Source organism: Ascaphus truei, chromosome 4 (assembly GCF_040206685.1).
Source record: "Ascaphus truei isolate aAscTru1 chromosome 4, aAscTru1.hap1, whole genome shotgun sequence".
NCBI classification, from domain to species: domain Eukaryota; kingdom Metazoa; phylum Chordata; class Amphibia; order Anura; family Ascaphidae; genus Ascaphus; species Ascaphus truei.
Window position 1 is genome coordinate 303,177,051 of NC_134486.1, and position 14,911 is coordinate 303,191,961.

Here is a 14,911-nt window from a genome sequence, read left to right on the forward strand (position 1 = left end):
TGAATAAAGGAGTGGGCTTATTCAACCTGTTTCAGAGCACTGGACCTATCTAATCGCATTACATCTACTTTGATTTATTTATCATGAGTGTTTGGCCTCTGGTTTTATCACCCTGTTAAGACTTTATATACATTATATCCTAGCTCAGTGGTGTTCAACCTAATAGAAACCATATAATTATATTGTGAAAGTCTGAAGGAACCCCAACCCTCTCTAATAGCGCGCCTGATCTCAGATGCATTGTAAGTAACCCCAACCATCGCTCTAATAGCGTGCCTGAGATCAGATACATTGTAAATGCTTCTGTATTTGGTACAATTTATCAAATTGCCTGAAAATTGCTGGTATGTCGGGGGAAACCTAAGGGTTCCAAGGAATTCCATTTAAAAAAACCTGGTCTTGGCTAAGGAGAGTAGAACCTATAAAATTACTTCATCTGTTTTGGCAGAAAGCAATACTCTTGTTCCTTTCACCTCCAGCAATATTCTGCATTGGCTCGCGAAGTGAATTGGCATTGAATCATTCTCTTATTTGCTTAATGGGTTTATTCTGAACCTTTTCTGTCTCTGCAGGACTTTGTGTTCTACGCTCCACGTCTTAGAATCAACAAGCGGATCCTTCAGCTCTGCATGGGTAACCATGAGCTGTACATGCGCCGTAGGAAGCCCGACACCATTGAGGTGCAGCAGATGAGAGCACAGGCCAAGGAAGAGAAGCTGCACAAGCAGCTTGAAAGGTAAGCAGAAAATACCAGAAATTGTAGCGCATTAAATCTCAAAGGCCAAAAGTCAATCTCCCGACTATCCATTTAGCACCAAGCTGGTGTCAATGATTCGTTTTGTACTGCTTGGACAAGCTAATGTTATAAACGGACAGTAATTTATATGGGGGTATGGCAAAAGTTTATATAATAATGGGATATTTCAATGTGGGCTTGCTTTTGTCTATTATATTCCTTTACTTGTCTCTGTATATGAAATGGCAAGCTACAACTCACAATCTTTCTTATTCATCTGTTTCTGATGAATGACACATGTAACACGCGTTCGTTTACCACTTAATGTCATCTAACAAACTTGCTGCACCCCACTTAAATTGTCCCCAGTCACTCTGCACTGTATTAACCACACGTTTGCCAACAATTGTTATACTTCTAAACTTCTCTGTAAAACAGTAGCCATGAATATAAATGTGCAATACACAAACATGAGTACTCTAATCCGTGCATAATCACAAATATACAGAGAGAAGGCCACCTTCTATAGTGTGTAACACATTTGTAAAGATGCATAATTCAATAATGAAATTAAGCGTGTTTTCCAGCTCAAGGCCTTGGAATACATTAAGGAGGCACTGACTGTTACTTGTATATTTTTCAACCTGTGCAGACAACAGCTGGAAAATGAGAAGAAGAAAAGAGAAGCTGTTGAGAAAGAGAAGGAGCAGATGATCAGAGAGAAGGAGCAGCTGATGCTCCGGTTACATGACTATGAAGAGCAGACTAAGAGGGCAGAAAGAGGTAAAGCAATAGGGTTGTATGGGACCAAGAAATTCACAAGTTTGTATGTTATCTAACTATTATTATATTGATTTAGCTAAAATACTGAATGTGCAGTTCCAAGTAATCGGGCCAAACCTTTTTTTACTTTTTCATCTTGATCACACAGCCTTCTTTTTTTTCATTGTTTTGTATGTTGGAGAAATATGAAAACGTAGGCCCTTCTTTACTAAGCAGTACTATGGCATAAGAAACCTTCTGCTGCTGGTAGACACCTTATTCACTTCAACGGGCTGGAAGGTGTCTTGTTGGGCTTTGCTATAGAATAAAGGATGTCAGGAAACACACCCACCATAAAGAATGTAATCATATGTAGGGTTTGAAATTGTGCATTACCTCCAGAAACACTCATTTGTTTAGTTTTCATTAGATACCTTTTCTGTCTTCTTATACACAGGGCAGGGTCAATCATTTTTATTGGCAAAACACACTTTTCTAACTGAATCATCTTGTGCTCACTTTGCAGAGCTGTCGGAGCAGATTCAAAGAGCCAGGGAGCTGGAGGAGGAGAGACGAAGAGCACAGTTAGAGGCAGAGAGGCTGGAGACTGAACGGAAAGCTGCTCTTCGTGCCAAGGAAGATTTGGAGAGGCAAGCTGTTGACCAAATGAAGAGTCAAGAACAGCTGGTAGGGGCCACTGTTATTATCTTTCAAACTTTGTGCTCTGCCTTATTATTTTTCTTTGGTTCTCATGCTTTCCCCATTTCTTTTCCCCAGACTTTCACATCCTAGGAGGTGGGGTTAAGACTTTTTTTTTTTTTTTTTTAAACCTTTTTACTGCATTTGACCACAAGAGATCACTAGGATCTAGGAAATTAGGTTGTCACCACAGGTGTGGACTTAAAACCTTTACGCCCTTGTTTCAAACAATAACAATCTTGTCTGTAAGTGTAATGTAAAATGTCTTTATTCTTATTTCCCTGAGGTGTTCTCTCCTGCAGCCCTGGTTGCATTCCCAAACCTCTCCTCTTACACTCAAGCTTATTTACTTCACCATAAATTCCTTGTCTCTTGCGTCCACTTACCAAGCTCATTCAGAACCAAGACTTGAAGCTTTTCTCTTAGTCTAAGGCCCCTATTCGGTATGCTCTGAAGCACCTGAGCAGGGAGACGACACTTCACAGAACATAGAATACGGGCCTAACTTTTAGGCTTTGTTTTATAGTGCAGGGATGCGCGACGGAGAGCATGGTGTTCCGCGCGTCTGTCACCCGAACGATCCATGCACACTGATAGGGAGACGTGGCCATGACGTCACAAGGCTAGTTAGCCCTCATTGGCTGAATCTGCTGACGTCACGCAGCCGTCGCACGAAAAAACAAAATAATTTGTGTGTTCAAAAATCTGTTGCGCTTCCTCACGTGCGTGGTCGCGTGCACTATGGCCGGCCGATGGAGCTACTGCATTTTGTTGCCGTCGCGTGCACTATAATCACGGCCTTACAGTAGAGGCAACTCTTATTCTATCAAAAACCAGTGGCAATTCCCCAAAAAACCCAGGAAACACCCAGGTACATTCTGAATACATGCCTTAAACTTTCCTTAAACTAGCCCCAGCATTTCTGCATTGATTAATGGCCTATCAGATTAACAGCGGGGGTCCCTGGCAGTCCCATTCAAACTGAATTGGACTGCCAGGGATCCCTGCTGTGTTAATCCTATGGGTCGTTAGTCAATGCAGAAATGCCTTAAACGTGCCTCAAACTAGCCCAGAACATACCCAGCACATACCCAGCACATACCCAGAATGTAACCCGGCTAGTTTACGGCAAATGTTAGAATAAACGTTGCCTCTACTGTACTTGAAGAGTGATTCAACTTTCTGCACGCTGTTTATATCCTTGCGGCATTATGGATTTGGTGCCATTTGTCTGGCTTCCTCACCCGCTTGTTCATCTCCAGCTTCGTCACCTCATTCATCCCACACCTCATACGTACCCTTGACCTTTTTTTCCCCCTTGTTACAAAGTCATACTGTATGTCTTCCATCTTCTCGACACGTTTGTGCTTCCCTCAACTTTGGTCCATTCACATCTAAAAGACACTTAATTTGTATTTTCACAAAAAAAGGTGTGGTCATATTGCTCACATTTATTTTTACTCAATACATTCATCCATTTACTTTTTAAAAAAAAAATTATTTTAGGATAATTACTCAAACCACACATTACAAAGTAACAATAATTGTGTGTGTAAATCTTCTGAACCACTTTGCAGCTTTTGGTTCTCTGGAGATTTGATTATCCTTTTTAATTCCAGAATGATAAATATACAACTCTGCTCTGGTTCTCCTTATGCCCGTCTTCTTCATTGTGTCTGTTACTGAACTCCCTACACATGACATTCACATTTTTGCTTTGGCTTCACAGCCTTCTGTTTCCCTTGATCTATTCATTTACCGAAGGTATCTCATGCTTGGGCATCGCTTTTCTTTATAAATGGAAGAACGAAGCAGTACATTTGATGGTTCGATACTTCTCAATTTATTTTGAAATGTAGAAAAACAGCACTTTACTACTTGGCCTGTAACCGTTTGCATTTATTTTTTGTCAGGCCTCAGAGCTGGCAGAATACACCGCTAGGATTACACTGCTTGAGGAGGCACGGAGAAACAAGGAGGAGGAGGCCGGAGAGTGGCAGCTAAGGGTAAGTTTTCAAGTTGACATGAAGCATTTTATGTAATGAGGCCAAGGGAAGATGGGCAAATTGAGACTCCTCATCCTCAGGGAGCTATTTATGGGGGCTTCTGTTTGGGGAAAAAATATAATGCCAACATGAACAGTTAACCATGGAGGAAGCAAACATATTGTTTCTTTTACACATACAATTAATCTAGAATAAATCACTCTTATTTCTTCCATACACTGAATATAAAACCACTGTTGTATCTGCATTCATAGCATAAAGACATTGTCATGTAAGCAACGGCAGGTGAGTCTTTCTAAACCTCACCGCTTTCTTCGTGTTCTGTGGCAGCACATGTGTGAGGAAGTGTATATATCCTAAGGTGATAACTAGAGGTAGAGAGAGACACTGTAGGGAGTCTTCAAGTAAAAATTAGTAGAGCTACTGTAAGTATTTGATGTGTCATTTGTGGACGAAATGCTGAGGTGTGAATAGGTGTCGGGCTGTTGTGCTCACACGTTCTCTCAAAAGTGGATCATGACTTGGATTGAATGTTGTGATGGTGAGTCATAAACCCAGAATCTTGATTTAAACAATTGTTCTAGAGTCCAGAAGTTTGAAATAGTTTATTTCCCGTTGTTTTTCTCTCCGGTGTAATTTTAAAATGTCCTTTTAGAATTCGTAAGTCCAACCATGAGCGTCAAGCTTGGGAAATATGTTGTCTCGCATCAGTTCTTGTATTGATGCCTGATATGATGAATCTGGGGTGATTCATCCATTTCTGAAAGGCATGTTTTGATTTCTCCAACAGAGTTCATATTGGTGATTTCAAGGCAGTGTTACCTTTTTTAGTTTCTTTATTCTACTCAAATGATAATCTGGTTCTGAGGAGCATGTTGGATATGCTGGGAGACTGCTTTCTAAGATATGTGGTTCTGTTGAAATAGTTGTCAGTTGTTCATCCTCGGCGAGCATAGGTTGACCTTTGAGAATACCTTTTTTGATTTTGTGCAAGAACAGGGTTTATAAGTTCTGACTAGAGGTAGCCGTACAGGGTATTAAAAATGTTTTTTTTTTTTTTTTTTTTTTACTGTAATAACATTTCCCTTGTGAATGGTACGGCTCGATATATTTCTGTGTTTGTTTTGCGGGCAGGGTGACTTTGTTCCATGAAGTCATTACGAGATGATTTAAGGTGTTTGTCCTTGTGCTGCTGTTAGAGCAGATTCTGGCATCTGGCTGGAAATTAGAGCATTTTTCTATAGATGACTGTTTCAATGTAACCATCTTAGTGATTTGTAGTATCTAAGAAACTGACTGTAGTGGTGGGGTATAACAAGCTCCGTTTTATAGTGGGGTGGAGGTTGTTGACGTCCTTGTGACACGGTCGGGGTGATTGTTAACATTTTGTCCAGATAAGTGAACAGAAGAGCTATATTCTTGCCCTTACAATATAGGCGTTATTCTAAAAATAGAGACACGAGCTTGGCCTGGAGGATGATCGAGTATTATGTAGCAGAAATCATAAACTTGTGTGGCACTAGTATTTACAATTCAATGTCGGATTTAAGCTGCAGGAATTAATAGAATGATTGTTTTTAGATGTCTGATGCATAGGGGATGTTAATATCCAGCAAGGAGCCCCAAGAAAAGCGCTGAGAAGACCGTAAATGTGTTAAATGCAGTTAATGCAGCGATGTTAGAAATGTTTTTAGATATTATAATTCTAGCTCATTATGTATTGTGCTAATGTTTGGTCTAATTTTGTAGTTGTATGTACATGAGCAGGATATTGTCATTGGCATATGCGTATCAGATTTGCTTTCAATGTTTACCCGCCCCATCAATATGAGACGCAGGCCTGTTCAGGGATGTATTAACTTCTATTCAAGTGCATGGAAGTTGATCCATTAATAACAGTGCGCTACTCCACATCTCCGTATATTTAATAGGGAATTTAGTTTTGTTTGTTCTTCCCTCTTCTGTGTGACTTGTGATATACCTTTGTTTGCTTTGCATAACAGGCCCGTGAAGCCCAGTCTGACCTGCTGCGGACCAAAGAGGAGCTGCATATGGTAATGAGCACCCCACCACTGCCACCACCTCCTGTGTATGAGCCCATCCGAGAATACGTCCGTGAAAACCTGCAGGAGGATGGGATGGAGCACACCGGCTACAGCGCAGAATTCACAAATGATGGCTTCCTGGATGATCGCAAGGAAGAGCAGCGTATTACTGAAGCAGAAAAGAATGAGCGCGTGCAGAGACAGCTGATGGTGAGAATAGTTTTGAGCCTATTTAGCTTCCTATAATATATGTACACAGGAGCTCAGAATTATAAGGTTTTAGCTGCTGTATGTTTTACTAAAGCAAAAGCAGATTTATGTTGGCTCCAAAATACTGCCGTCAATCTAGACCCTTCCTCAGATCTTCAACGAGGCTAGAAATATATCATCTTGAAACCATGCTGCAATCATTTTGGTCAAACCTTTAAGTGCCCCCAACATTGCGACAACTTCATATGATGTGGCACAATGGTCGACGTATGATGATGTTCCAAAGTCATGGGTCTTCTGCTCGTTGCTAGGGAAGATGGCGGCTTCGGCTCTTACCGAGCTAAGATTGCAACCGGAATAGGACAGAAATAATACTTCCTCCTCTTCGTTTCCTGTGGTCAGGGGCGGATCAGTGTCATGTGATCGGTGCAGTAGCGATTGCTTGACTTGGAAGTCAGATCTTTTTGGCACGCAAAGGTGTAAAACAAATAATCAGGGTCTCATTTATCAAACCACATGACTATGAATGGGACATAACTGATACAGGAATTCTGCACCAGATTTATCAACTGTCAGATTACATTGATTCGTGGAATATTTTACCTTGATGAGCCTCCCTCCAGGGGAAACAAAATGGCCATTTAAATTTCCATCACAAATATCAGTAACTTCCCCGGTGAGTATCTCAGGAATCTGAGGTGCACAGGGCTGGAAATAGTGTCTCTATTTTGGAGGACATCATGGTAGCAATCCGTTAAAACAAATTTTTTTTTTGATCATTTGTAATTACAGTTCAGGACCCACAAACAATGTTGTTTTTTCTTTTTTTTTTAAACTCCTTTATAAAGGCTGCCATAATTAATTTGTAACATTAGCACTTGAATTTTGGGCTCCGTACATTCATTGTTTCTTGTTGCCGCCTTTAACTGAAGGACAGGTAATACAATTTGAGATGATAGATGAAAGGGACTGTCCATGGATCTTCTACACACACTCAAAAGGCATGCCTTAGCCAGTCCAGGTTATTACAACCATCAAGTCAGATTTCAAAACCTGTTTGGAATAGACCTCTACATGTTTAGGGACCAGATGGCCAGAATGAATAGAGAAACATAAAGAAACTTTATCTGTCTTGGTTCCTGAATTCGCTCTGCCAAGAATCTGAAATTATTCACTGCAGGTTAGGAAAACATTATTATAAGGCTGACCACCCCAAACAAAAATATTAGCTGGATTAAATACATATTTGTATATTGGACACAACAGAAAACAAAACAAAAACACAACACGCTTCCAACGTGGCTGATTAATAAATACATATTAAATACATTTTTGACTAAGATGCTTCTTTATTATAATAAATCAGGGTCCTTTCGTTATATCTTTTGCCCATAACATATTAAGCCTACTAGACCCTTTCAACAGGTCCCTACACTACCAATTTATAATAATGCCCTATAAATTAATAGTGTTAGAGATGTTGTTTGTGGTCTGACACAAACAGAATAAGTCCAAATTGAAATTTCAGGTACCCATGAGTACTTTAACAGAGCAATATGATGTATGCGCTCTGGCAGTGAAGCAGGCAAGATCGTGCACTGGTAATATATCCACTCAAGTAGAGCGTTTCCGAAATGTTACATGCACATATGAAATCTAATTCCGGTACGAGTGTGTCGGTTTTCAAATTGATGTCGTCTTTGTCAGAATCTAAGATGCTATTTGGACATCTAACGGGTACTACAATTCCTATTGTCATTTCTTTCGTCCTTCCAGGCTTTGACAAACGAGCTGTCCCAGGCACGGGATGATACGAAGAAGACGCACAATGATGTCCTGCACACAGAGAATGTGCGAGTGGGTCGCGACAAGTACAAGACTCTGAGGCAGATCCGACAGGGCAACACCAAGCAGAGAATCGATGAGTTTGAAGCCATGTAAATGAGTCGTGAAGCTGTGAATAGGGACGGGCAAATCTCAATGGCTGTTTTTGAAGGGTCACGGCTTGGCAATTTTGTACTGGTGACCCTTTGGGGCTGCAGAAGCAGCCTTCAAAAACGTTAAATCTAAATCGTTATCTTCCCTCTACTTTTCATTTCTTTTTAGACCCTCGTTAGGCTTGTTTTAAACATCGCAGCATGAAGCAGTTCTCTGCAGCAACATGGGGCCAAAATGCATTACAGTTGCCATAAGCATCAGCGGCACATTTCCAAACCCATGCAATTATTTAACTAACGAGTTTATTACAAGTTATCTGTTCTGAGAAGAAAAAAAACAGAGCAAAGTAATGTTATCAATTTATATTGTGGTGCCAAAAGGCCTTTTCTTCTTTTTATAGTGGATGGGTAACAAAAGAAGAGTAAAATATATATATATATTTTTTTTTTTAGGTTTGATTTTTATTTCATGCTCTCAGCTGTTTAGTCCCAGGCCTGTGCAGACACGTACGCTGATGGGTGTTTTTTTTTTTTTTTTTTCTTCCCATTGTAATCGCATTGGTGTTATGCCATTGATTAAAGATTTCCTGGGTGAATATCGTGCCATACAATTTTGTATATTCTTTCACCGCAAACTCGATGGTTCGCATACATGCAAGATCAAATATTTGAGTGTTAAAAAAAAAAAAAAAATACTTTAAAGGAAATAAACTTGCAGTTTCAAGGATGGTTTTTTTTTTTCCTTCTTAAGGCATAAGGGCAGAAGTAAATCTTTATACTATGGCCCTTTAACAGTGATTACTCAGACACAACTTTTAATCTATGGCAGGGCACTTTTGTAGCATGTTATCCTCCTAGTAACTATGCTTTGCTTTCCTGGTGTCTTGGGGCAGTAGTTTAGTGCAACTCACTGGGTATCTGACAATTTTGACGATCTGCAGTTCAGCTGGTCCCTGCGTGCTTCACGGCCAAACATGTCCATGGGGAAAGTGGTTGGAATATCTATACAAGTACATACAAAGTCACTGAAGCACCATATTAATGTGAACACAGAGGTACATACTGTATTACTCATGTCATGCTGATGCGTACCTGCATAGTGTCACAACTGAACACAACTTGTTTATTGGCCGCTGCCTGCAGAGAACTGCATGTTACCTTTTCTCTGCTCTCATGAGTGAAATCGGTGATGTTAGAAGCAGATGGGGTAAAACTGGGTGTAAATCAACAAATAAGTTGTGTGAAAGCCATTTGACTTTGAAATCCAAGACATGGAACATACATGGATCAGAAAGTAATGTCTCTTTTTGACAGAACACATTTTATTACTTTGCTATAAGAGCTTTTGGAAGATTCCTGTGCTGCACCTTCTACATTTACAGTATGTGTATAATTACCAATCATAGAATGTAGTATTTATATATAAATATGATGGTGAAACAACATGTTTTTAATGTATTAGAAAAAAAGGGAAATAATGTTTTTGCTCTGTATATTTTGTTAACTTGCAGATCATTGAGAATAAATTGCATATGTAAAATAAAATTACTTAATTCATAGACTGATTTGCGGCAGGAGCAGTTTCTAACAAAATATTTTCTTTCTGGTGTTCTAAAAAAAAAAAAAATAATAATAATGTGCATGTAATTCAAATTACTTTGTTACCTAAATGTTTTCTCACATTTTTCTGTTACTTATTTTTTTTGAATGTAATATTTAACGGCCTTGTTTCAGACTCCAAGAATGAAGGGACTTGTACTGTTTTTCTATCCATTTTTTTTTTATTGACGCCATCAGCGCGAGGTAATAAAATTAAATCGCCTCATCAAGATAATTAAATATTGTTAGCATGGCTCTATCTTGGCCCATGTTTGCTGCTGCTTAACTATAGAAAAATAAACCTTTAAAAAAAAAATACAGCCTTTGTTAACCCCTTGCTGACAGTCATGCCGTAAAGTTCTCCGCACTTTGCCACATAAGTTGTAACACATGAATGCTACATAATACCCATGTTTACCCAGAGCACTCCTGGTTATATCGCAGGTCTGTAGGAAAGCCACAAATGAGTAAAATGTAACCGTAGACAGCATGGCAGACGTGTTAAAAAAAAAAAACTATTACCATGACTTACTAATGTCTGATAATGAATTATCATGGCACTCCTGTGTTAATCGCTATTGACTTGAATGACCGCTACCACAGGATTGTGGTGTGATAACAGGAACACAGATACATGGTTGGTTACACTCCCTCTGTTTTCTGTCAGATAAAGTAAAACAGATTCCACTTTTAGAGCAGCCTCATGATCTATATATAATATATTGATGGCTCACACATACCTGCTCTGGCTGAGCCCTTCTTGAAACGTGGTAGATCTAAAAAATACTCGTATCTAGAGATGTGGCCGGCTTAACTGTTCCCTTTATTTGTTTTTTATTTTTTTGTATGGCCACACCGCATTATTCTGCAGTACCATTACCACAGTATCCTATGCAAATTATGTGATCTTGTGAGGCATGTCCATGTTGAGGTAATTGTCACACGCTGTGTGTGTGTATGATCGACGTACTTTTTATTTGAAATAAAATAGAAAAGTAAATCAGTGTGTAAAACCACCACTGAAAGTTATTTTTTTAACGTGCTTAAATTGATGATGGTTCATAGTTGGGAATAACCATTATTAAAAACGATTTAAATACATGTATTCCTCACCTCAACCATACTTTAAAAAAAAAAAAAAAATGTAAGTTATTTGTGGGGGGGTGGTACAGAAAAGAATATGGAATGGGAGGATCTGTTCATATTGCACACATCACAAGATATGGGTTACATATGTTGCATAATTGACCTTTCGTATCTGACCTTTTCCCTAGAGCGCTAAGTATATAGACTTCTCAGTAGCTCGAGTTTGTCTCTTGGCACCGTGTAGTGGGTCAGCTTGTAGAGGTCCGCCACCCAGTGGGATGGGACATCCTATTTTTAACACTTCCTCCTGTGACGTGTGTCAGTGGGTTGGAGTAGAGAACGCTCGGCACCTTTCTATACATATCAGACTCTCTGCAACCCCGCCTTCTAGGATAACTACAGCAAGATTGATCTAGTGTCTACACACTGTATGCCCGCTGTGAGGATCCAGGGCTCCCAGACCTTAAGGAGTTCACTGCAGGAATATTTTGTCAGGCTCAGGAGCTTCTCCATGTGACAAATTAAGCCCAGTCTTTTTTATTTTAGATAAGGTGGGGATTCCCGACTGCTTCCATATTGTCGCCAGTTCACATCTGGTTGCCGTAGAGATGTGGGATATCGGCCTATTCTCCTGTCTAGATAGGGCGTCAGTCTGTTTTTTGTAGGAAGAGCCAGGGATCCAAGTCTACTTGCAGGATTCCCTGGATCCATAGTCTCTCATTATGCCATAGCGCAGATACCCTCAGCAGGCCCATGACGGGTGGATGAAAGTGGCCTGAGCTCCACAGCCCTTTGGCCAGTTTGGGGGGTAGCCCGGGATAAACCTGGAAAGCATCAGGACGTTGGGTACCATCTCATCAGTACTTTATACCCGGTTTCCCTGATTTCTGTGAAGATTGAGCACTTGGCTACTGCTAAAAGGATATCGTCCCAGGAGTCCTCATCAATTTCCTCCCCCAGATCATTTTCCCATTGGGTCATTGTGGCGGTAGAAGGGTTAACTATGCCAATAATAAAGGTATTATGCCCGGCTGGTTAATCCTATACTGTGTTGGGACAGAAGGGGTTAAAATGTATTGCCAACATAACACCATGTTTTCCCCTTCACTGCAGTTATTGTCCCTGTTTTGCAGCTTAGCAGCTAGCTGCAGTTAAATGAATGAATGAGAAATGTGCTGCCTGTGTTTGCAACACAAGGGGGAGCTTCTAGCGCTGTGCCAAGCGCTAAATTGGAGAAGTATGCCTGCGAGTTAGTAGCTGTATTAAAACTGTATTTGAAACTGCAAAGTCAATTGAATAAGTGGTCTGCGGTTTAGCTGAAGTGCCTTCTTGATACATAGAATCCAGCCGTCTCGTTATTCACTTAAGTTGAATTGGTGGCGCGCGTCTTCGGTTACCGATCAAAGCCAACATGGATACATTGTATGCTGGCTTGTAACCCAGGCTGATTATAGGTCAAACCGCAACCCACATCAGAGCCCCTTCAATTAAGTGGATAACGTGCTAGGAAAGAGCTAGCACTCTAATTTTTGGAGTGCAGCTAGGTAAAAAGAAATCATGGAGATACATATGAGTTTTGTATTTGTTGCATACACAGAACATACATTTATAAATTAACTATTCCAATGGTGAAACCCTTTCCTGCCGGTCTGGCAATGAATCCATTAACATGCCCGTATGTTATGGATGAATGAGCTGAGGGATTTTTCATCTCCGTACTTCAAAGTGCACCCTGCTAAGCTGGTGCCACGGTGTTTAGAGAAGTACGGAGTTGAAAAACTTCAGAGACCTGAGGTGTTAGCGTGGCTGGGATATTGGTAAGTACCAGATACCGGTGTGAAGTATGGGCGCTTCACACTTGGTAGCCAAACTCCAGTCTTACTGTTGCCAGGTAAGAGGTTGGGCCCGGTATGCTAAGTAGCTCAGGTGTGAGGTTAACGCATGCTCTTAGCAGACCGGGAAGCAACTTCTGCCCGTTCTAGGAACTCCTGGCAAGTCTGGGATAGGTGGGGAAAATTGTTCCCACGAGAGGATTGGGTGTACATGTTAGGAATAGGACCCTTAGCCCTATAGATCTGCCTGCAGCTCAATCCCAGTCAGATTCATCTAAACTTTACCAAGAAACGTCCAAGTGTTAGCGGTTCCGGAGTGCGAGGGGTTAACAACAGTGTAACCAAGGATCGTGCCCCTCTTCAAGAAGTCATTTGAGCTAGGGATTCCCGAACGAATCCTGTAAGAACATTACGAAATATTTTCTTTTGGCGGAGATATAGGGCCGACAAGTTGCGCCCCTAGCCAAGGACTGTTGCATGGCTCAAATCCCGCATGCATGCAGGGGTGCCCAGAGACTTTGTTTTGTTCCGTGGACATTTTATTTCGTTTCCCATACCAATACGTGTTTATTGACTAATTGTGAAGTATTGTGTGTTTGTCTTAAAAGGAAATAAATTGCAATTTATTTTACCTACCTTGTACTGCTCAGTCCAGAATCCCGGTATTAATTTGTTGGTAAGACCTGGTCTACCGTGACAGTCATATATTTAAATTTTTTGTGGACATGGATGGGGGAACTAAGTTGCAGATACCTGAATATTTCTTTATTCAGCATGTTTTTTTCCTTTTGTATGTCTGCAAACGGTTTGATTTTCTGATTGGGGCCCAGGTCTCTTAATCTAAGGAACCCTGCCTCTCTCTGCAATAGGACACTCCTCTCCAGCAGTCCCGGACTAAAGTGTTTTTCCGAATATAGGAGTCATCAGGGATTTGCTGGTTGTCAGATGGTGTTTATGTTTCAGTGATGCCCGTAGTCTGAGAGAGTGTATCATTGTTGACAGTTCTAAGCAGACTCTGTACTTTTTGGATATTGGAATCCATAATAGGTTTTGGAGTTTAAAAGGGTGGGATAGCGAGCTCTCCAGCTCGGTCCATCTCCTAGAAAGGTGGTCAGAGTGCCATATGGTCAACTGGCTCAGCTGTGTAGCCCTATAATATGAGATGAGCCATGGCATGGCCAGGCCTACTGCCTTGTTGGGGATCGTAAGTATCTGTCTCCTGATTCTGGATCTCCCCCCCCCCCCCCCAAATGAACTTTGTGATAAGGGACTGCAGGTCAGATATTTCCTTGTGTATCATTGTAATCAGCAGCGTCTGGAACAGGTACAGAACCCATGGGAGGTGATTCATCTTTATGATTGAATTTGCCCTATCCAAGACATATTGTAGTCGGACCATGCTTCTAATTCATCCCTAAGGGTCTTCAGCAGTCTGAGGTAATTTTTCCTATATAGAGTATTGTAGTTGTTTGTAATGTTCGCGCCCAGATATTTTATGGATGAAGATTGCCACTTGAAATCAAAATTTTGTTCCAGTAGTTTAACTGTGCTATGCGAGATATTGAGGGCCTCAGATTTACTATTGTTTATTTTGAACCCTGAGATTGAATTGAACATTTCCATGGTAGAGAATAGATTGATACTAGAAAACAAAAGCACCCTTTTTGACAGCACTCGTTGTATGTGATAGTGTAAAGATGAATGATTTAAAATGTAATCTTTTAATTCAACTAGTTAAAATAATTGTCAAAACATTAGAACCAAAAATCCAACTGACATTGGTGACAAAACACAAAAAACAGACAACATTAATTAGTCCTTAAACTGCAAACTTTGAAAAAGCGCCTCAGCGAAACGTGCGTCAGGTGGGAGGCGGCTACAGGACTGACGTCATGACGTCATGACGCTCACATGCCGGTTAGAGGGTGAGAGGCACTGCTAAGTGCCGGTTTGCTTGCTAGGAGGTACCTCGAGTGGTTAATTGGTAATGTATACACTT

General features: G+C 40.6%; 1 protein-coding gene across 1 annotated transcript in view; it reads left to right on the top strand.

The window, feature by feature from the left end:
- The window catches only part of EZR (ezrin), a 72,251-nt gene extending 62,295 nt beyond the window's left edge, over window positions 1-9,956 (top strand). Inside the window, exons 9-14 of the mRNA XM_075597762.1 lie at window positions 573-736; window positions 1,389-1,519; window positions 2,025-2,185; window positions 4,111-4,203; window positions 6,207-6,458; window positions 8,235-9,956. Of these exons, the coding sequence (XP_075453877.1) occupies window positions 573-736; window positions 1,389-1,519; window positions 2,025-2,185; window positions 4,111-4,203; window positions 6,207-6,458; window positions 8,235-8,399 (966 nt within the window). The 3' untranslated portion in view covers window positions 8,400-9,956. The remainder of the gene's footprint in view (window positions 1-572; window positions 737-1,388; window positions 1,520-2,024; window positions 2,186-4,110; window positions 4,204-6,206; window positions 6,459-8,234) is intronic.
- The last annotated feature ends 4,955 nt before the right edge of the window (window positions 9,957-14,911 follow it).